General features: G+C 50.4%; 1 protein-coding gene across 1 annotated transcript; it reads right to left on the reverse strand.

Annotated features, from left to right (window-relative positions):
- Window positions 1-17,017: 17,017 nt before the first annotated feature.
- LOC123359714 (N-myc proto-oncogene protein-like) lies at window positions 17,018-22,843 on the reverse strand. The gene is made up of 3 exons (XM_045001131.1): window positions 22,756-22,843; window positions 17,507-17,748; window positions 17,018-17,296 (listed from the first exon to the last, which is right to left on the reverse strand). Exons 1-3 carry the CDS (start codon window positions 22,841-22,843, stop codon window positions 17,018-17,020), a joined length of 609 nt encoding a protein of 202 aa, XP_044857066.1.
- Window positions 22,844-23,411: the final 568 nt, after the last annotated feature.

Below are 23,411 nucleotides of genomic sequence, written 5' to 3' on the forward strand. Positions count from 1 at the left end.
TGCAGAGCTCTACAGCAGAGGTGTGCATGCAATCTCAGAATAGAAAGAGGGCCCCAGCATGGACTGACCGGGAAGTCTTGGATCTGATCGCTGTGTGGGGCGATGAGTCTGTGCTTTCGGAGCTGCGCTCCAAAAAACGGAATGCGAAGATCTACGAGAAGGTCTCCAAAGCCGTGAGAGACAGAGGATACAGCCGGGATGCAACGCAGTGCCGCGTGAAAATCAAGGACCTGAGACAAGGCTACCAGAAGACCAAAGCGGCAAACGGACGCTCCGGATCCCTGCCCCAGACATGCCGCTTCTACGAGGCACTGCATTCCATTCTAGGTGCGGCCACCACCACTACCCCACCACTGACCGTGGACTCTGAGGATGGGATAGTGTCGACGGACAGTTCCTCGGAGATGTTCGCGGACGGGGAAGATGAGGAAGGAGATGAGGAGGGCGAGGCAGTCGACAGCGCTTACAACGCTGATTTCCCAGACAGCCAGGATCTCTTCATCACCCTCACGGAGATCCCCTACCAACCCTCCCCAGCCGTTAACCCGGACCCTGAATCAGGAGAAGGATCAGTCGGTAAGTGCTTTAAACATGTAAACATTTATTTTTAACAGAACAGGAATATTAACTATCTGAAAAGACGGTCAATATGAACGGGGATAGAACAGAAATCCTCTTGGGAGATCTTCACGAAGGTCTCCTGGAGGTAATCGAAAAGCCTCCGCACGAGGTTCCTGGGGAGAGCGGCCTTATTGCGTCCTCTGTGGTAGCACACTTTTCCGCGCCAGGCTATCAGCAGGTAATCTGGTATCATTGCCTCGCAGAGCATGGCGGCATAGGGCCCTGGTTTTTGCTGGCTTTCAAGCAGCATGCGGTCTTTATCTGTCTCACTGATCCTCAGCAGGGTGATCTCGCTCATGGTGACCTGCTTTGAATTAGGGGAATGTTAGTATTGGGACTGCTTGCCTGTTCCTTTACATAACTATAACCGGCGGTTTACAGCCATGTGGTGGAGGCGGGACAGGGGCAGCATACAGGGATCTTTCCTGGGGACAGCCACGAGGGGGTGGGACAGGGGCAGAGTTCATGCTTTCCGGATTGCCGGCAGCAGGAACTGGCCAACGCTAGGAGCATTGCTTTGACCGTGAAAGGAGGGCACTGCTATAAATTAAGTTTTAAGCAGCCAAAAGTCTACGGCTTACCATGTCTGCCTGCTACATGAATTCTGCTGTCCTGCCCCGCTTGTCTGATCTCCACTGCAAGACCCCAGGCACTGAATGCTGTAGCAATGAATGAAGCCAAGTCCATCAGTCTGTTCCCGTGGAGCGCGCCCCAAGCGGGGGTTTTCCACGTCTTTTATTATAATGGTTACATAAATCATTCTATTATGCACATGTGCTAACATAATCCAACTACCTCGCCCCCTCCCCTGATTGGTGCCTTATGCACTGCGTACTCCAGTGGTATGCACCTGGTCGGCGCTTAATCTATGTGTCTCCTGATCGAGTGTGGGGGTGTGGGAACCACTTCAGCCGCTCTAAATCCGGGGGCGGTTTTCCAACCTCCTTAGTGCTTGAGAAGTGTAACATTCCTACATCCCCTCCTTTTCTGTTTTGTCAACCCGTGCCTGGTCCGCATGTTTCATGATTCTATGTGCATACATGACGGCTTGGAATGTAGGCAGGGGTTTGCGCCGACAGGGTGTAAAACACATCCTAATTATATTAGGAATACACTGAGCAAAGCAACAAAAACCAATCAAGCAGGCGATAACAATCAAAGCATATTGCAAAGCAATTCGGACCCATCCCATGGATGGCAGCCACGCCCAGAGGTCATCCCACCATGATGGGTTCCTGTCCTGCTGAATGTGTTGTGCCAATTCTTGGAGGTTATCTATGTGTGCATGAATCCGTTTAGAATTGTCTGTCAGATTAAAACAACACATGCCATATACCTCCTCACATCCCACATGGCTGAGCAATAGCAGGTAATCAATTGCCGCTCAATTATCTAATATGGCATTACAAAGCTCCTCCTATACTTAATTCAGCAAGGCCAAGGCGGCAGACATATAATTAATATTTTTCGCTAAGGCACATGCCAATCAACTAAGCTATTGGTGATTGGCTACTCATGGGGTAAAAAGGGACAAGGCACTTGCGGGTTTCACATAAGTGGCCTGGCCCCATAGGCTCATTGAAGAATATTGAATCTCGGTAACATTTATAAAATTAAACATCCCTGTTGCATGTGCAGCACTGCCCGGCGCCTTACATACTGGGACCAGGCAGGTGCCCAACAGGCCATGCATCTCAGGGGCCTGCTGTAAACAAAAGGAGGATTGATTGGCAAGGATCACAAGTCAAGCCCATATATTATAACACATGCGGCTATGCAATTCGGGTTCGGCCCTAGCCTGTAACACACAAAAACAACACACCAATATGGTAAAAGAATTAGCAATCAAACAAGCAAAGATAGCAACAGTAAAATTCTCGGGGGTAGGCTTGGCCTTGTTATTCTCCAGCGTTTGCTGAGCCTGCTGCGCCAGTCGTTTCACCTGCCCCCAGGTAACCTTTGGTGCCGTCTTTGTGGCTCGGCACACTGGAAAGATCTCGGTTAGGGTCAGATTGAAGTTGGATATCGGGTTCTTGAGGCTTTGATGCCACGTCAATGTGCCACGGTTGCACATTCTTGGCAGGGACCCACAACGGACCTCTGGGAGTAAGCACAGCGGCATGCCCTCGTCCCCAGGTTATCAATGGAATGGGGCCATACCAATTAGGGTCTGGGCTCTGCCTATATTTGACAGATGGGCGTGGGAGCGGGGTTTCCGTCTTAAAATGTCGTTCAGTGGCTGTAAAATTCTGAAAGGCATTTAAAGTATTTAGGGTAAACAATACTATCGCTAATTGATTTTGCTTGGTGCCCAGGGTTGGCCCATCATCCCCCACTGTTTTATTTTGCTTTTTTTGGTACTCTTTAAGTGTACTATTGGTGCATTCCACAATGGCTTGACCTGTGGAATTATACGGAAAGCCAAAAACGTGATTAATTTGCCACTGCGTGCAAAAATCCGCAAATCTGTGAGAAATGTAGGCGTGGCCATTATCGGTGTTTATCTGTCGGGGGCGGCCCATAATGGCCACCGCAGCAAGAACATGATGAATCACATGTTTGGCCTGTTCGCCACGTTGGGGGGTGGCCCAAATATAATGAGAGTAGGTATCAATGGTAACATGTACATTTTTCCAGGAAAAAAAAAGGGGGATAAAGCGTAACATCCATTTGCCAAATTTATTTGAATTGAAGACCGCGGGGATTAACACCCAGTTCGGGGTAATGATGAAGACTTGCATAATAATTACAGGTTCAAACAATATGTTGGGCTTGGATTAGGGGGATCTTAAAACGCTTCACTAAAAATTTAGCGTTTTAATAAAAAAATGCACGACTATCAATGGGATCCAAAAAGAACAGAATGAGTTAACTGAAAAAGTTAAAGAAAAAAAAACCACTGGCCAGTCAAGGACACCGCTTGCAACTGAAACTTGGCGGACAGCCAAGAGAAAGGGGGGCTTGGCTGGGCCCAAAAACTATGAGAGCTGCAAAACTCGGCCAGGCACTAACGGAATGTGTTAGTCAAAAAGGGAAGGATCACCATCTGGGCCCAGGAGTCCCCTTGGAGCAACTGTTTTGGCATAAGAGCCCTATTTTAAACATAAATACTTCCCATATAATCACTATCTATTACCCCGGGGACTATCTAAATGCCATATTTCCCGGCATGGGAACGAGGGAGGATTAGCCCCATCGTGCCCGGGGGCAGGGGTCCAAAAAATTAAATAAAAACCACCACCACCTCCCCGGGGAAAATAAGCTCCCTATCTTTAAAACAAAAAGGGATTATAAAAAAACAATCTTTAAAATCTATTATCCTAAGCCAATAACCATATGGGATAAAATTGGGATTTGGGGTTCCACACTGCAGGGGTCCCATGGGTTAAATGCAGGCGTTAATCGCTCTAAAATCATGGAGCATTCGCCATTTACCAAATTTTTACTTGATAACAAAGACTGGCGAATTCCAGGGGCTAGTGGATTTTTCCACATGGCGCGCCTGGTATTGTTCCTCACATAAGTGATACAATGCAAAAACCTTCTCCTGTGGCAGTGGCCACTGTTCCACCCACACAGGGGTACTGGTTAGCCACACAAGGGAAAGGGCAGTAAACTCAGTCATGAATGGTAAAATGTGAACAAAATAAATTAACTAAAAAAGGCTGAAAATAAAACACTGGCCTCAGTCAAAAACACCACTAGCTACTAAAACTTGGCGAACAACCAAAAGAAAGGGGGGCCTAACTACACCCAAGCAAAAGCGGCAAAACTTGGCCAGGCACTAACAGCACTGGCCTCAATCATAAATGGTAAGATGCAATCCAAATTTGCTTAACAAGTCTCTTCCCCATAGGGATACAGCAATACCCATGATATAGGGCTTAAGGAGAATCTCCTTTCCCCCTTCTCTCGGAGTTATAGCAATCCATCGGGTGCTTTGTTGAGCAGCCTGCAATCCGCCCACTCCCCAAATGGCTGGCACTTAGGATTTGTCCCAGGTGAATGGCCACTGCCAAGCGGAGATGACTGTAACGTCAGCTCCAGTATCTACCAGTCCCTCAAGGAGGATACCGATAAGCGAGTTTCCTCATTAATTCCCACTGGGCATCAGGATTATCTACCTGCTCTCGTATAGCGGCGAACTGTCCTGCTCCATACAATTGCTCGGGAGTATAGGCCCCCCCCAATGCCTGCCTCTGTTGTAATGCTTCCTGTTGAAATTCACTATCCCAAATAACATACTGCGCGGGGCTTAAAAGCATCCTACAAGGATCCTTCCAATCTTGGGTGAGCATGCTATACCCATTTGCAATCCCTTCTAACATGCCTCGGGTAAAGGTGGATTCCAATCCAGACTCAGTAACCGCTCGTCTCGCCTCTCGGAGAACAGAATAGGGGAGGGCTGTGATCTCCCCTTCAGCTTCCCCCGCTGCGTTGCCTGGGCGATGTGTCACTGGGAACGCAGCCAATAACTCTCCTATCTGCTCGCCTTTCAATTCTCCCTCCTCCCTCTGTATCATTGCCTGAAAAGGGGACAGCCGGGAAGTCGGCTGTGAAAAGCCATCCGTACCCGGACATGCATCATGGCATTCGGGTACCGCCTCAGGTGGCTTAGGGGGCAAGATCCGAGGGTAAGGAGGGGGGGCCGAAGGCGCGGGGGCGAGAAGGATAGCCCTGGATGACGCTCCAACCCTGATTGTTTCCAGAGCCTCTGTACATCGCTGCCAAAGCAGGAGCCACTGCACCGCGGCTCTAGGCTCCGCGTGCAGTGTCGCCCCTATCTTTATCCAATCATCTACTGACAGTGACCCGTGATCCGGGTACCAAGGACATTGGCAATTGATTTCAATTAGTAGCTTTTCTAACTGACCCAGGGAAACTGGCCTGCCAGTCTGTTGTATGATATCCTGCAGCTCTTTCGCATGAACCTTCTGCTGAGCTGACAATTTCCCCCCCATACTCACGAAACGGGGCTATTCAGCGAGGGTTGATGCATCGAAGGCTATTCCAGCCGGTGAGCAGGGGGAATCACGTCGGGGTCACCAGATGTAGCAATGAATGAAGCCAAGTCCGTCAGTCTGTTCCCGTGGAGCGCGCCCCAAGCGGGGGTTTTCCACGTCTTTTATTATAATGGTTACATAAATCATTCTATTATGCGCATGTGCTAACATAATCCAACTACTTCGCCCCCTCCCCTGATTGGTGCCTTATGCACTGCATACTCCAGTGGTATGCACCTGGTCGGCGCTTAATCTATGTGTCTCCTGATCGAGTGTGGGAACCACTTCAGCCGCTCTAAATCCGGGGGCGGTTTTCCAACCTCCTTAGTGCTTGAGAAGTGTAACATTCCTACAGAATGCGAAGGCCGAAAATTCAAACTTGTCCTGAGTGCGCATGAGATAGGTGCTGTGCATGGTCTTGTTCGCAGAGACAGACTAGACTATGTTCATTGTTCGCAAAAATGTATCTTTGTAAGGAATTCACTCCCTTTTTCCCATCACACAGCTGCGACTGTCTCCCGACCTACCCCGGCATCCCCCTCACAGAGGCTGGCGCAGATTAGGCGGCGAAAGAAAAGGACACGGGACGAGATGTTCTCGGAACTTATGGGCTGCTCCCGAGCCAAGGCGGCCCAGCAGACCCAGTGGAGGGAGAACATGTTGCAGTACCAGCGCTCACACAGCGAACGGGAGGAGAGGTGGCGGCAGGAAGACCAGCAGGCAACTCAAACGCTGCTTGGACTAATGAGGGAGCAGACGGACACGCTCCGGCACCTTGTGGAGGTCCGGAGGCAGGAGGACAGAGCCCCACTGCAGTCTATGTCTAACTGCCCTCCCCCGCCACAAAGTCCCATACCCCCCTCACCCAAAGTACCAAGAAGGAGGGGCGGCAGGGGCCGTGAAAACTGTCACTCCACCCCTGCAGAGTGCTCAATTACAGGAAGGCTCTCATTCCCAAAATTTTGATAAGTCCTTTCCTTCCCGCCTCACCCAAGCCCCCATCCCAGTTTCATCCCCTAACTGTCTAGTTGATAATAAAAAATACTTTTCTGTTAATTACTGTTTCCATCCTGTTCTTTTAGAGGAGACTGTGTTTCAAGGGGGGAAGGGGGTTGGTAATTGGACAGGTCAGTCACCTTTACCAGGGTACAGACACGGGGGCAGGTTCAGCAGCAGGTCACACACACACAGTGCAGTCACTAGGCACCCTGGTCAGTCTGGGAGGTGGTTTTCATGTTTTGTTTTGGGGGGGGGGGAGGCTATGTGACTTTGTGGCGGGGGAAGGCGGTTAGAGATCTTATGCAGCGGTCCTTATCCTGGATCACAGAGCCACGCAGCAGGGGATCTGTAACCGTCCTCCCCCGCCACAAAGTCACATAGCCCCCCCACACAGAGTCCCAAAAAGGAGAGGTGGCAGGCTCCGTTGAAACAACCAGTCCGCCACTGCGGACCACTCTAGGAGCAGGAGCCTGTCATTCCTCGAGTTTAAAAGCGGTCTTTACATCACTACACACCCTACCCACCACAGTCTGCATCCCAGTTTCAACCCTTTACCGCGAAATCAGTAATAAAGAAAACGGTGTTAATTAACAAAGTTCCATGTATTTTATTTTTAAACGTGTGTTGGAAGGGGGTGAACGGGGTATGTAACTGCAGAGGATAGTCAACATTAACTGGGTAAAGAAACGGAGGCAGGTTCAGCTTCTCTGTAAACAAACTTAACAGTCACAGGTTACCCTGTTCCCTGAGGAACCTAGCTTTCAAAGCCTCCCTTTCGGATGCACAGCACTTCCCGCTGGGCTCTTCTAATCGCATGGCTGCCTGGCTGGGCATAATCAGCAGCCAGGCTATTTGCCTCAACCTCCCATCCTGCCATAAAGGTCTCCCCCTTGCTCTCACAGAGATTGTGGAGCACACGGCAAGCTGCAATAACAATGGGGATACTGGTTTCGCTGAGATCCGAGCGAGTCAGTAAGCTCCGCCATCTCCCCTTGAGACGTCCGAAAGCACACTGCACCACCATTCTACACTTGCTCAGCCGGTAGTTGAAGAGTTCCTTGTCATTGTCCAAGGCGCCAGTGTAGGGCTTCATGAGCCAGGGCATTAGCGGGTAGGCTGGGTCCCCGAGGATCACTGTAGGCATCTCCACATCCCCAACAGTTATTTTGTGGTCCGGCAAAGTCCTTAGTTCAGGCTTGTAGCAGTGATGGAGTAAACTGCATGTTTAAATCAAGTCTCTGGAACATCCCCCACTGGGATGGGTCAGTCAGTCCTGTGTTCAGAGTTGGGGGGAGGGATAGCTCAGTGGTTTGAGCATTGGCCTGCTAAACCCAGGGCTGTGAGTTTAATCCTTGAAGGGGCCACTTAGGGATCTGGGGCAAAAATTGGTCCTGCTAGTGAAGGCAGGGCCTTTCAAGGTCCATTCTAGGAGATTGGTAACAATCTCCTATTATTATTCGCATCAGCTTGTAGCAAAGTAGAACACGTTAAGGTGTGTCTGCCTCCTCTCCATGGGTCAGTTGTGTAGCTGATGGTCCTTAATGGGCCATCAAGCAGGCTAGGCAGAGCTGACACCAACTTGTCTGCGGGTGTCACCCAGAAGCAGAGCACAAATACAAAATACAGACACTATAGAGCCAATACTCATAACTTCAACTACAAAATGACACATGCATACAGACAGCATAATCATAACCAGCAACCCATAACCTGGTCTTAGACACCTTATATGACAGCCTTTATATAAGATTTGGTGCCAATACAGGACCTGGGTTGCAAACCATGTTCTATATGGTCCCAGTTTACATCAATAACGTCACACCCCCAACACAAAATTGATGCAGGAAGGGATGACACAAACATCGCTGACTGCATCTCAAGAGTTCCCCCTCCTTGGGTCTGTCTCACTGCAGCTAGTGTTGGGCTAGAGGCCGTACCAGTGTATAACAGAAATGGTTTATCAAAGTCATGTTCAATAACATGATTGAATCTCTTTACAAACTCAAGGTAAAACTTGGTTAGAACAACAGTGGATTGGATCTGCTTTTGCCTAACAGAAGTCACGGGCTGATGGGGTGGGCTCTCTGTGCTAACAGCTATTAGCAAGTCTTTCTTTTCCCTGCCAGCCAGGTAATTTACATCAACACAGACACTAGCTTTTAACTCCTTAGCTGCTACCAATTCCAAGGCTGGACTCTGTCTTACAGAAGCAGCAAAGAATCCTGTGGCACCTTATAGACCAGGGGTGGGCAAACTTTTTGGCCCAAGGGCCACATTGGGGTTGCAAAACAGTATGGAGGGCCAGGTAGGGAAGACTGTGCCCCCTGCCAAACAGCCTGCCCCCCACCCCTTATCCACCCCCTCCCACTTCCTGCCCCCTGACTGCCCCCCTAAGAACCTCCAAACCCATCCAACCCCTCTGCCCCTTGTCCCCAACCGACCCCCCTCCATCCACCCACCCCCCCCCTGCCCCCCCCCCTCCAGGACCCCCTGCCCCTGACCGCCCCCTTCCAGGACCCTACCCCTTATCCATCTTCCCCCCCCCCAGCCCCTTTCGGAATGTGGCCCCGCAAACATGGGCGGAGGACTCAACAGGAGCAGGGGCAGCCGCACAGCCAGAGAGAAGCGGCGGTTTCCCCTTCAAAGGGCCGCTTCTCTCTGGCCGGTGTACACCGGCACCTGCTGGGCAGCTCAGCTGAGCTCCGGAGTCGTCCTGCTGCTTTGAGCTGCCGGCAAGGTAAGGGGGGGAGGGGCTGCAAGCCCTAGGGCTGCCAAGGGAGCAAGTGGGGCAATTTGCCCGCAGCCCCACGAGTATATCTCCCCCTGCCCCTCCCCCCCTTAAATCAGAACTTTTTATAGGGAACCGGTTGTTACGATTTTGGCAGCTCATCACTGCCCACAGGTGTCCCAGCTTTTTCTTAAAAACAGGCAAATTGTCCAGTGCTGGTGAGTCCTGCTGCTGGCTGGATCCCTGCTCGCAGCCGCCCAGCAGCGGGGGGGGGGCGCAAGGCTGGTGGCAGGGGGAAGATGCAGCAGGCAGGGCCCTGCCCCCGTCCCGCTTCTGCCAACACTGGCCGCCAGGGCGGGAGGGGGGCTGAGGGCACCGCAGGCCTCTACTCCCGGAATGACGTCAGCGGGGCGCAGGGCCGGCGGGGGAATCTCTGCGCGGAGGGCCAGGGTGACCCCGGGTCCCTCCCTTACCTGAGCTCGAGAGGCTGGAAGTGCCCCAGGGCAGGCTGGGAGGTGTAGTTCCTGAAGCGCCTCGGACTGGAAGTGACGTAACCGGCTGCCCCAGCAACGGGCACGTCCATCCCGCAGGAAGCGGAAGAAACCCTGTCTGCCCGCCCTCCCTCTCCCGGGGCATGCTGGGAAGCGTAGTTCTTTCCCTTTCACGCTCTCTGATTGGCGGCCGCAGCCCCTGGTGGGGGGATCTACTCCCGGGTGGGAAACGGGACGCGCGGGGGCTGGAGCAGGGGCCTGGCTAGTGATGGAGCCGCTGCCCCCGGCTCGGCCAGGCTCAGCCCCGGGGGCAGCAGGAGAGGGGCGGGACTCAGGGGGTTCCCCTTCGTGTCTCTGGGCGGGGAATCCGCCGGAGCTGGGGGCGGGGCGGGGGGTCTCCACGTGCCGCGGGGCGGGGGATACGAAATCCTCTCCGCCTTGTCCGCGCGGCACTTTTGTGGGTAAAACTTTCCTGTTTCAGGGGTGTGAAAAAACAACCCCCCCAATACACACACCCCAACGATAAGCGTTTTACCGACAAAACACGCTAGTGTGAACAATGCTTTGTCGGTGGGGGGAGGAGAGCTCACCGTCAGCCAGGGCCACCGCCTCTGGCTGGGGGTGGATTTATTTTGTTGTTGGGGGAACTCTCCGGCTGACAGATCGCTGTCCTCACCTGTGCTTTTCCTCAGTAAAGCGTTTGTCATTCGGGGGGTTGGTTTTGTCACAATGCTGCTGCCTCTGGCTGGGGGTGGATTTATTGTGTCGGTGGGAGAGCTCTCTCCTGCTGACAATGAGGGGCTACACTGCTCACCTTTTATTGGCACGGCTGTAGTGTCACTTCTGTCTCCGATAGTGATAAAATATAAAATTCTCCCTCGTGTCTCTGTGATTGTCACCGACGGGGCATAAAATCCAGTCAGCAAGGAGTCTGGTGGCATCTGCAGAAGTGGGTTTTTTACCCACGAAAGCTTATGCCCAAATAAATCTGTTAGTCTTTAAGGTGCCACCAGACTCCTTGTTGTTTTTGTGGATACAGACTAACACGGCTACCCCCTGATACTTAAAATCCAGTCAGGTTTCTCTCCAATTATTGACCCTTCTTGTAGTCTCTTCCTCAGATTTTGCCCCATTGTGATGACAGCCGCGCACTGAGTGCAGTTTGTCACTGAGCTGGCTACAGCAACATGCAGCTCCCTTTCTTGAGTTGATAGTTAAATGATCACTTTTCCCCTCCAATAGTGCATTGCTTTGCATTTATAGAGACACGTGGTTGAGGTGGTATGTTTTCTTGGACCAACCTCAGTTGGTGAGACATAAATTTCTGAGCTACATGGAGCTCTTCAGGAGAATATTCTAAAATTTTGCCCCACTTCCTCTCTAGGTATCTGTTACTTATTTAATATTCCCTGAGATTTTTCCCCTCTCTCTCTAATTATAAAATATTAACAAAATCTGATTGACCTTTTCCAAATTCTTGAATATGTTAGAAAATCTTTGCAGATGTTGCCCTTTTTCTCTTGAGTTGTCAAATAACAATATAAGGCCTGGTCTACACTAAGGGGGGTGGGGGTCGAACTAAGGTACGCGACTTCAGCTACGCGAATAGCGTAACTGAAGTCGAAGTACCTTAGTTCGGGCTACTCACCCGTCCAGACGCCGCAAGGAACGAAGTCCGTGGCTCCAAGGTCGACTCCGCCACCGCCGTTCGCGGTGGTGGAGTTCCGGAGTCGACCGGAGCGCGTGGGGAGTTCGAACTATCGCGTCTTGATTAGACGCGATAGTTCGAACTCCGAGAAGTCGAACTCACCGCGTCGACCCACGCGGTAAGTATAGACCTACCCTAAGTCACTCAAATGTAACCTCTACCTACTATTGACTATCGATATAAAGTCCCACACATTGTTCCATTTTCTTCTCTTATTTGTGAAAATTGATCCAAAATTCTCCAGATTTCCACCCTTCTCTCTCTTTAAAGACTGAACATTGATATCAGCTGTCAGATTTTGCCTTTTTCTGAGTAATTATCAAATGTCTGTTAAAAAGCATTGGGAGTTTTGAGACGTTCCCGTTTAGTTGCAGCAAGTTCTCCTCTTTTGGAGGGAATGTGTTGCCTTGAGCCATTCTCCATCTTGGCGGTTACAGGGGTTTAAATGGTCAACTTTCTCGTCTCATTTGATGCTCATTTCTTTATCTCCATTAAAATGTTTGCTGAAGAAAATGACTTGCCCCATATTTAATACACAAAGCCAGAGGCTTCCCCCTTTTGTGGGGGGGGAGGTGTCTCCCAGCTGTGACTGGCTCCTTTCTGCCCAGGCAGTGCCCAGAGTGGCTGAGAATCCCCACCCTGCTGTATTAGCCCCTCGCTATGTTCACCAGCAGTATCCCAAACCCGCATGACGAATGGTCTCTGTGAGGGGTTGCTCCCCCCAATGCTGAGATGTATTCGCCTCTGCGGTGGGTTTCTGTTGGCCATTATGTGCAAGTCACGGGGCACCGAAATGTCTTAATTTTGGCTCTTCCATGCCATCCATTCTCCTGTTAAAGAAGCATCACCCAGCATGGGCGGCAGGTTATATAGACCTGCGGTGCCTGGGCTCGAGGAATATTCAGGGCCGGGTGCCCTGCTCCAGCAATATTTGGAGCTGGGTCTCTCCCCTGGCCCTGCCTGGATGGGGCCCCGGCCCCGGCCCCCGCAGGTCTCCCCCCCCCCGCCTGTCCCATCACGTCTCTGCCTGGAGCAGGTCCCAGCCCCCGCCGCGTGTCCCCCGCCCCCCGCCGTGCCCCGTCCCTGCCTGACAAAAAGCAGCGCGCGCCTCTCCCCTGCCTGCTCCTGCTGCCGGAGTAGAGCGGCTCCTGGCAGAACGGCTGTCTGCTGCCCCAGGGTCCTAGTGCCTGCCCGCCACTAAGGGCAAGGCAGCTGCCCTTACCCTGAGCCTCTCCAACGCCCCAAACCCTCAGCCCCAGCCAGAGCCCTCATCCCCCCGCACCCTAATCCTCAGCCCCAGCCAGAGCCCTCATCCCCCGCACCCTAATCCTCAGCCCCAGCCAGAGCCCTCATCCCCCCGCACCCTAATCCTCAGCCCCAGCCAGAGCCCTCATCCCCCGGCACCCTAATCCTCAGCCCCAGCCAGAGCCCTCATCCCCTCCACACCCTAATCCTCAGCACCAGCCCTGAGCCCCCCGCATCATGAACCCCTCATCCCCCAGCCCCAACCAGAACCCTCATCCCCTTGCACCTTATACCTCTCCCAAGCCCTGACCCCCCCCCGCACAGCATGAAACCCCTCAATCCCCTTGCACCTTAATCCTCTGCCCCAGCCCTGAGCCCCCCCTGCACAGCATGAACCCCTCATCCCCCCGCACCCTAATCCTCTGCCCCAGCCCTGAGCCCCCCCGTGCAGCATGAACCCCTCATCCCCCTGCACCCTAATCCTCAGCCCTGAGCCCTGAGCTCCCCCCGTGCAGCATGAACCCCTCATCCCCCCGCACCCGAATCCTCAGCCCCAGCCAGAGCCCTCATTCTCCCGCACCCTAATCCTCAGCCCCAGCCCTGGGCCCCCCCGCGCAGCATGAACCCCTCATCCCCCTGCACCCTAATCCTCAGCCCTGAGCCCTGAGCTCCCCCCTTGCAGCATGAACCCCTCATCCCCCCGCACCCTAATCCTCAGCCCCAGCCCTGAGCCCCCCCGCGCAGCATGAACCCCTCATCCCCCCGCACCCTAATCCTCAGCCCCAGCCCTGAGCCCCCCCGCGCAGCATGAACCCCTCATCCCCCTGCACCCTAATCCTCTGCCACAGCCCTGAGCCTCTCCCCACAGGATGAACCCCTCATCCCCAGCCAGAACCCTCATCCCCTCGCACCCTAATCCTCTGCCCCAGCCTTGAGCCCCCTCCTTTATCATGAACCCCTCAGCACCAGCCAGAGCCCTCATCCCCCCGCACCCTAATCCTCTGCCCCAGTCCTGAGCCCCCTCCTGCATCATGAATCCCTCATCCTCAGCCCCACAGCCCTCACCCCTGTATTCCCTCCTATCCCCAAACACCCTACCCACAAGGTGCACCCCCTCCCCTTCCACTTCCCACATACCCTTCCCAACCCCAAACTCCGTCCCAAAGCCTGCACCTTCACCCCCTCCTGCACACCCACCCCTGCCCCAGCCTAGAGCCTGCACCCAGCATCCAAACTCCATCCCAAAGCCTGCACCCTGCACCCCTCCTGCACCCTAATCCCCAGCCCAGCATCTGCACCCGACCTCCCACTCCCGAGCCCCCTCCCAGAGCATTAGGCAGGTGGGGGCGGAGTTTGGGGGGGCGGAGTTGGGGGGCGAGTTCTGGGCACCACCAAAATTTCTACAAACTTGCCACCCATGTCACCCAGGGCTATCTCCACCTGTGTGAATGGTTGGCCAGGGCGGCTAATAAATGGATAAACAGGTTTCAAATGTTGATATGAAACCACAGATTGTGCTTCTTTCCCCCTTTTCAAACGTGCGGCCTTGTAAGCATGTGGACTCACCCCTGCAGCACCACCTGCTGGTCTCTCAGGGAATTAGCTCCCAGCCTGGAGCACCCTCTGCAGGCCTGTGATCCACCACAGCTTGGCCACCCCATGTCCCTCCCAGACTCTGGTGCCTATTTTCTCTGGGGTGCTGCCCCCTGGCAATACCCCAACAATCTCTATGGGTCTCCCTTCCCCAGGGAGCCCCCACCCACTTCCCCCCACCTCACCTCAGTCTGGGCTACTGCCAGTCCTTACCAAGCCCCCACTCACTGGGGCAGACTGCAGTAGAAAAGCCACTCATCACTGGCAAGGCAGTTTGACCTGCTGCCTTCTTCTACCACCCAGTACCTCTATGGGCCTGGAACCAGGCCCTGCAGCTTGGGGAGTCACCAGACTGGAGCACCCCTGCTCCTCTGGCTCTTCCCCAGCCCTGCTTCACTCCCAGGTACCCTCTTATTCCCCTGCAGCCAGGCCAGTCTCCCTCCACAGCTAGAGGAGAGACTCTGCTCTGCTTCTGGCTGCCCTGGCCTTCGTATAAGGCCCAGCTGCCCTGATTGGGGCATGGCCCAGGTATGGCTCCTTCCCCAATCAGCTTGAGCTTTTTCTCCTAGCCCCTAGGCCTCTCCCAGGGATGGCTTCTACCTTGTCAGGGCTGGATCAGGTAACCACTCCGCTAATGGCCATCTACGTGACCAGGGAGAGGCGGTTGGCCAATGGAGACTCCTGTGACTGTGGGGCTTGTTTCCGGTCCTTAGTCTGTTCATGTATCCGGGCGGAGTTCCTCTGGGCGGCATCCACTGGTTCCCTTGACGCCTTCGAGGAGCAGTGGGCGCTGTCCGGGGTTCTCTGCTCGGTGTCCCCATCAGGCTCCCTTCTTATGACCCTTTGACTGCACTCCTGTCCCTGTTCTTTTACTAGTTGTCCCCCGAAATTAGTGGGTTTCTGAGGTCCCGTAGATCCTCCCCTTAGGCTGGGGGGGGGGTCCTTTAGCATTGGGCGGAATTCCGCTCGGCCAGTTTCCCAGAAACCCAATAGATACAGGCAGCTTCAGGTTTTGAAGGGGAAACTGTTGCTATGAATCCTTCTCAAAATATGGGGAATGAGCAAGGGGGTTATACCGACTCTCCTAACAAATGGTGACCAACCTTTGGGTTATGTCCTTTGATACATTAAGAAAGAACAGAATTCAAGAGTAAGACTCAGCTCCTAAGATCCTGGTTCACCACACAAACACTTCTCTTTCCTTCCTAGGGCAATTATTTCCACTAATATTCTGCTCTCATGATGATACCTCAGGTATGGGAGCCAGATCACCAGCTGGTGGAAATCAGCAATGCATCCTAGCCCTGAGAGTGCTGTGCATTCAGTGACTGACCCAAACCCTGCTGAAGTCAACGAGAGTCCTAATGGGCTTTGCATAAGGCCCATACAGCAGTGGTTTTCAACCTTTTTTCATTTGCAGACCCCTACAAAGTTTTAAATGGAGGTGCAGACCTCTTTGGAAATCTTAGACATAGTCTGCAGACCCCAGGGGTCCACGGACCATAGGTGGAAAACCATTGCCCTAGAAAGATCACTGTATCAAAGGAGAGCGCTGAATGTGGATTGACAGGAGTACATTACAATTGTTCCCATTACAATTACTTTGTTACGAGAAATGGTAATTCGCTGGCATTTCATCCCTCCTGTAATATAAGCTCTATCCTGTGATTGTAAATGCATAGGAGCTGGAATCGTGTCTTTATGTCTCATGGGCACCATTAAAGTAATAGCATTTATAATAAAAAAGAATAACTAAGTTGAAAAATAAATATTGAAGAGCACATCATGTAACTGCTATTTATTTTCATAAACACAAGGTATTTCAAAATGTTATAAGAAACACACTAAATGTACATCCTTGGAAGAAATTAAAAATGGAACTTTGCGGTTACCCAGTTCTATGCACCAAACATTAACAAATACATCAACTGGAAGAAACAGTCTAAGAAAAGGCATATTTAGTAAATTCCTTTACAAAAGTTTTCTTAGTTCAAAAAAGAGATACAGTAATATCCACGGCCAACTTTCAGAACTCATTTTCACATGAAAATATAAGTATCAAATGTAGTTGTCTCAGCATCATACTAAAGTACATACTGTACTAATTCTTACCCTGCCTGTATAACAGAGATTAACAATATATTTGTATACAAAAAACATGCTCCTCAAACATTGAGGTATTACCGAACTTAGGTATGAACTTCTCCACCTCTCATAATCCAAGACATGTACAAAAGGCAAGTGTGTACATCGTGTTTACAGAAAATGCCCACAGAAGTACAAATGGTAACCCCTGAAGTTACATCTGGTAGAACATAAGCACCATTCAAAATTAGGAATCAATGTTTTTAAAGTCAACTAGGTGCCATCAGTAGCTCCAAATGCTCACAACTTTTAAAGAACATCTATAGTTCTTAAGCAATACGAGGGCAGTGCATCGTTGTTTGGCAGTCTGTTGAACTCCTTGCAAAAACATCCATGTACTCTCTACCCGGATAATACAGTTCGTCAGCTAGTTCAAGGATTGGATCGAAAGGAAAACAACATTAACATCAGAAAACACCATTTTTTTTAAAGAATCAAAAATGTGCAAAGTGGCAGTGACCGTCCAGGTCAGGTAAAAAAAAAGTTAACACGTCTCCATGTGTTCTATTTCCATTAGCAACTGCTGTTGTCTGACTTGCAATTTTTCCTTTTCTAGCAATAACTTGTGTTCCTCTGCCTGAAGGGAATGGATATAATCAGTGGCTTTATTCAAGATGAGTATTTTTGCAACTTTCTCATTTTTAACCAGTTCAGGTACATGATCCCTTAACGTGAGGAAACTAGAGCGCAGATCCTTATTCCGCTGACGTTCCAGACAATTGAGGCGTAGACGTTTGCTAACCCTACATTTTGAGGACTTGAACTCTTAGACTCTGTAGAAGCAGCAAAGAATCCTGTGGCACCTTATAGACTAACAGACGTTTTGCAGCATGAGCTTTCGTGGGTGAATAACCACTTCTTCGGATGCAAGTGGGTATTCACCCACGAAAGCTCATGCTGCAAAACGTCTGTTAGTCTATAAGGTGCCACAGGATTCTCTGCTGCTTCTACAGAACCAGACTAACATGGCTACCCCTCGGATCTTAGACTCTGGTTGGATCATGGGATCTGTGACATGGGGCACCTCATGTTTTAGCTTTTCCTGCGGCAGGGCATCTTCACTTTCAATGTATGGGGAAGTGGCAGCGTAGTAATAATGCTGGTGAATCGGGGTGCAATGCTTTAGAATAATAGTCATAACAGTCTTCTTGGAGGAAGAGTGTCTTTTCTCCTCTGCCAGAACCTCAATGTCTTCCACTTCATCCTCTTCCTCATCTTTAGAAATACAAAATATAAGATAAAGAAAGTAAGTTGTTCTCGACAAAAAATATTCATACAGTACCTTGACATTTAAAAACTAGTAACATATCTGTGTGGATTCTCAGGACAAATGGCAATCCATAGGTTTTTTAGTGTTCAAGGTATGCACTAAAAGCAAAAATGCAGTAACTGAGGATAAAAATAGGTGGCATGTACTATCTACAGATAGATGGAGATAGATAGTGCATACACTCACACCCAGACACAATAAGTGGGGATCTTTGCAAAATTAATTTTAGAACCCTAAACCAGACAGTTTTCTGCACTTTCAAGCTGTACAATAGGAGGACACATGAAGGTGCAACCCAAATAAACACACTAGAGGAAACAGTATTAGAGAAAATGCCCTAATTTTATACTTTAACCATCAAACTGGGGCACAGAACACACATGCGTGGGCGCGTGCACAAACACGCGCACACACAATGTCACAACTCTTCCCTTGCTTGATCAAAAAGGAGCCAGAAAAGTAAACAGTTGCTGGATTTGTTCTGATGCGGAATGTGAAGCTGTTCCAGCGTGAGAGTCTCAGTAAGACGGTGCTCTGGGCTACTGCCAAGAAGACAGCTCCTCTTGGGAGGAAGTGCTGCCTCACAGAAAGCTGTCCAGTCACAGCCATTAAAGAGACATTGAAACAGAAGACTTGTCATCAAGTTTAGGATGATGGTCATATGGATCCACTCATTTACATTTGAGAAACTGTGCTTAGAACTGAACGGGGCTTCTTTGCAATTACAGGTGGGTTTTCTACATGAGAGGATTTTTTTAGCATTCTGGATTTTTCTCCGTGTCTTAATCCAAAAGCCCAAAGTCAAACATTTCCCTGCTAAATTATTAGACTGCCCAGCCATTTAAAAGCCATGTACAGGGGCAGGATTATTTTACACTAAAAACATTTTTCCTGTCTTGGCAATGCACTATTTGCACAAATACATTCTGCATTAGCTGCATTTTATTTGGCCACATGAATGAATTTTGAGATAAACCCACACTGTAGGCTTTGGCATGGGAGAAGTTTAAAAAAAAACAACACTCAAGTTCATCCAGCATCTGTTAAGTAAAAATGTGCCCAGGATAGGATGCCCTTTAGTTATATACCACTGTCTGCTTTATCATCAGCTGCCTGCAAAAGGACCCCTTCAATTAACCCTTTCCAAAAGGCAATGCCCTATGACAAGCATACTGCCACCTACTGGCAAACCCATATACCAGCTAGAACTGTGAGGGGGTAAAACACGTGGACAGTAATGGGTTTAGTTTTTGGCTATGTGTTTGTTAATAAAGAAAAGCAAATGAGAGTGGTCTGGGATTTACAAGCTTCGCCCTCTTCCAGACTAACTTTCATGGCACCACACAGCCCTCTGACCTCTTCTGAATCTGCTGGGGGTGGACTCTCCCCCAGCCTTCCCTCTCTTCGACTGCAGGGGTTCCCATGCCCAGGGCCGGCTTTTGGCCGATTCCCCCGATTCCATCTCAGCAGCAGATGCGACAAGGGAACTTTGCACATTGCCACGACATGCACCAAGAACTGCTACAAACACAGGCTTGCGAGCCCCCTTCCCCCGGCGGATTGTCTGGACTAAGCTATTGGTGATTGGCTACTCATGGGGTAAAAAGGGACAAGGCACTTGCGGGTTTCACATAAGTGGCCTGGCCCCATAGGCTCATTGAAGAATATTGAATCTCGGTAACATTTATAAAATTAAACATCCCTGTTGCATGTGCAGCACTGCCCGGCGCCTTACATACTGGGACCAGGCAGGTGCCCAACAGGCCATGCATCTCAGGGGCCTGCTGTAAACAAAAGGAGGATTGATTGGCAAGGATCACAAGTCAAGCCCATATATTATAACACATGCGGCTATGCAATTCGGGTTCGGCCCTAGCCTGTAACACACAAAAACAACACACCAATATGGTAAAAGAATTAGCAATCAAACAAGCAAAGATAGCAACAGTAAAATTCTCGGGGGTAGGCTTGGCCTTGTTATTCTCCAGCGTTTGCTGAGCCTGCTGCGCCAGTCGTTTCACCTGCCCCCAGGTAACCTTTGGTGCCGTCTTTGTGGCTCGGCACACTGGAAAGATCTCGGTTAGGGTCAGATTGAAGTTGGATATCGGGTTCTTGAGGCTTTGATGCCACGTCAATGTGCCACGGTTGCACATTCTTGGCAGGGACCCACAACGGACCTCTGGGAGTAAGCACAGCGGCATGCCCTCGTCCCCAGGTTATCAATGGAATGGGGCCATACCAATTAGGGTCTGGGCTCTGCCTATATTTGACAGATGGGCGTGGGAGCGGGGTTTCCGTCTTAAAATGTCGTTCAGTGGCTGTAAAATTCTGAAAGGCATTTAAAGTATTTAGGGTAAACAATACTATCGCTAATTGATTTTGCTTGGTGCCCAGGGTTGGCCCATCATCCCCCACTGTTTTATTTTGCTTTTTTTGGTACTCTTTAAGTGTACTATTGGTGCATTCCACAATGGCTTGACCTGTGGAATTATACGGAAAGCCAAAAACGTGATTAATTTGCCACTGCGTGCAAAAATCCGCAAATCTGTGAGAAATGTAGGCGTGGCCATTATCGGTGTTTATCTGTCGGGGGCGGCCCATAATGGCCACCGCAGCAAGAACATGATGAATCACATGTTTGGCCTGTTCGCCACGTTGGGGGGTGGCCCAAATATAATGAGAGTAGGTATCAATGGTAACATGTACATTTTTCCAGGAAAAAAAAAGGGGGATAAAGCGTAACATCCATTTGCCAAATTTATTTGAATTGAAGACCGCGGGGATTAACACCCAGTTCGGGGTAATGATGAAGACTTGCATAATAATTACAGGTTCAAACAATATGTTGGGCTTGGATTAGGGGGATCTTAAAACGCTTCACTAAAAATTTAGCGTTTTAATAAAAAAATGCACGACTATCAATGGGATCCAAAAAGAACAGAATGAGTTAACTGAAAAAGTTAAAGAAAAAAAAACCACTGGCCAGTCAAGGACACCGCTTGCAACTGAAACTTGGCGGACAGCCAAGAGAAAGGGGGGCTTGGCTGGGCCCAAAAACTATGAGAGCTGCAAAACTCGGCCAGGCACTAACGGAATGTGTTAGTCAAAAAGGGAAGGATCACCATCTGGGCCCAGGAGTCCCCTTGGAGCAACTGTTTTGGCATAAGAGCCCTATTTTAAACATAAATACTTCCCATATAATCACTATCTATTACCCCGGGGACTATCTAAATGCCATATTTCCCGGCATGGGAACGAGGGAGGATTAGCCCCATCGTGCCCGGGGGCAGGGGTCCAAAAAATTAAATAAAAACCACCACCACCTCCCCGGGGAAAATAAGCTCCCTATCTTTAAAACAAAAAGGGATTATAAAAAAACAATCTTTAAAATCTATTATCCTAAGCCAATAACCATATGGGATAAAATTGGGATTTGGGGTTCCACACTGCAGGGGTCCCATGGGTTAAATGCAGGCGTTAATCGCTCTAAAATCATGGAGCATTCGCCATTTACCAAATTTTTACTTGATAACAAAGACTGGCGAATTCCAGGGGCTAGTGGATTTTTCCACATGGCGCGCCTGGTATTGTTCCTCACATAAGTGATACAATGCAAAAACCTTCTCCTGTGGCAGTGGCCACTGTTCCACCCACACAGGGGTACTGGTTAGCCACACAAGGGAAAGGGCAGTAAACTCAGTCATGAATGGTAAAATGTGAACAAAATAAATTAACTAAAAAAGGCTGAAAATAAAACACTGGCCTCAGTCAAAAACACCACTAGCTACTAAAACTTGGCGAACAACCAAAAGAAAGGGGGGCCTAACTACACCCAAGCAAAAGCGGCAAAACTTGGCCAGGCACTAACAGCACTGGCCTCAATCATAAATGGTAAGATGCAATCCAAATTTGCTTAACAAGTCTCTTCCCCATAGGGATACAGCAATACCCATGATATAGGGCTTAAGGAGAATCTCCTTTCCCCCTTCTCTCGGAGTTATAGCAATCCATCGGGTGCTTTGTTGAGCAGCCTGCAATCCGCCCACTCCCCAAATGGCTGGCACTTAGGATTTGTCCCAGGTGAATGGCCACTGCCAAGCGGAGATGACTGTAACGTCAGCTCCAGTATCTACCAGTCCCTCAAGGAGGATACCGATAAGCGAGTTTCCTCATTAATTCCCACTGGGCATCAGGATTATCTACCTGCTCTCGTATAGCGGCGAACTGTCCTGCTCCATACAATTGCTCGGGAGTATAGGCCCCCCCCAATGCCTGCCTCTGTTGTAATGCTTCCTGTTGAAATTCACTATCCCAAATAACATACTGCGCGGGGCTTAAAAGCATCCTACAAGGATCCTTCCAATCTTGGGTGAGCATGCTATACCCATTTGCAATCCCTTCTAACATGCCTCGGGTAAAGGTGGATTCCAATCCAGACTCAGTAACCGCTCGTCTCGCCTCTCGGAGAACAGAATAGGGGAGGGCTGTGATCTCCCCTTCAGCTTCCCCCGCTGCGTTGCCTGGGCGATGTGTCACTGGGAACGCAGCCAATAACTCTCCTATCTGCTCGCCTTTCAATTCTCCCTCCTCCCTCTGTATCATTGCCTGAAAAGGGGACAGCCGGGAAGTCGGCTGTGAAAAGCCATCCGTACCCGGACATGCATCATGGCATTCGGGTACCGCCTCAGGTGGCTTAGGGGGCAAGATCCGAGGGTAAGGAGGGGGGGCCGAAGGCGCGGGGGCGAGAAGGATAGCCCTGGATGACGCTCCAACCCTGATTGTTTCCAGAGCCTCTGTACATCGCTGCCAAAGCAGGAGCCACTGCACCGCGGCTCTAGGCTCCGCGTGCAGTGTCGCCCCTATCTTTATCCAATCATCTACTGACAGTGACCCGTGATCCGGGTACCAAGGACATTGGCAATTGATTTCAATTAGTAGCTTTTCTAACTGACCCAGGGAAACTGGCCTGCCAGTCTGTTGTATGATATCCTGCAGCTCTTTCGCATGAACCTTCTGCTGAGCTGACAATTTCCCCCCCATACTCACGAAACGGGGCTATTCAGCGAGGGTTGATGCATCGAAGGCTATTCCAGCCGGTGAGCAGGGGGAATCACGTCGGGGTCACCAGATGTAGCAATGAATGAAGCCAAGTCCGTCAGTCTGTTCCCGTGGAGCGCGCCCCAAGCGGGGGTTTTCCACGTCTTTTATTATAATGGTTACATAAATCATTCTATTATGCGCATGTGCTAACATAATCCAACTACTTCGCCCCCTCCCCTGATTGGTGCCTTATGCACTGCATACTCCAGTGGTATGCACCTGGTCGGCGCTTAATCTATGTGTCTCCTGATCGAGTGTGGGAACCACTTCAGCCGCTCTAAATCCGGGGGCGGTTTTCCAACCTCCTTAGTGCTTGAGAAGTGTAACATTCCTACAGAATGCGAAGGCCGAAAATTCAAACTTGTCCTGAGTGCGCATGAGATAGGTGCTGTGCATGGTCTTGTTCGCAGAGACAGACTAGACTATGTTCATTGTTCGCAAAAATGTATCTTTGTAAGGAATTCACTCCCTTTTTCCCATCACACAGCTGCGACTGTCTCCCGACCTA

Source organism: Mauremys mutica, unplaced genomic scaffold, assembly GCF_020497125.1.
Source record: "Mauremys mutica isolate MM-2020 ecotype Southern unplaced genomic scaffold, ASM2049712v1 Super-Scaffold_100167, whole genome shotgun sequence".
NCBI classification, from domain to species: domain Eukaryota; kingdom Metazoa; phylum Chordata; order Testudines; family Geoemydidae; genus Mauremys; species Mauremys mutica.

Bases quoted from the DNA above. Each gene is read 5' to 3' on its own strand.
- LOC123359714 (XM_045001131.1), bottom strand. From the start codon at position 22,843: ATGGGGGGGAAATTGTCAGCTCAGCAGAAGGTTCATGCGAAAGAGCTG. The intron at 17,749-22,755 runs GTCAGTTAGAAA...GTATTTCTAAAG, and splicing joins TGGCAGGCCAGTTTCCCTGG to ATGAGGAAGAGGATGAAGTG. The intron at 17,297-17,506 runs GTAGCCATGTTA...AGAGTCTAAGAG, and splicing joins CAGAGTCTAAGATCCGAGGG to TTCAAGTCCTCAAAATGTAG.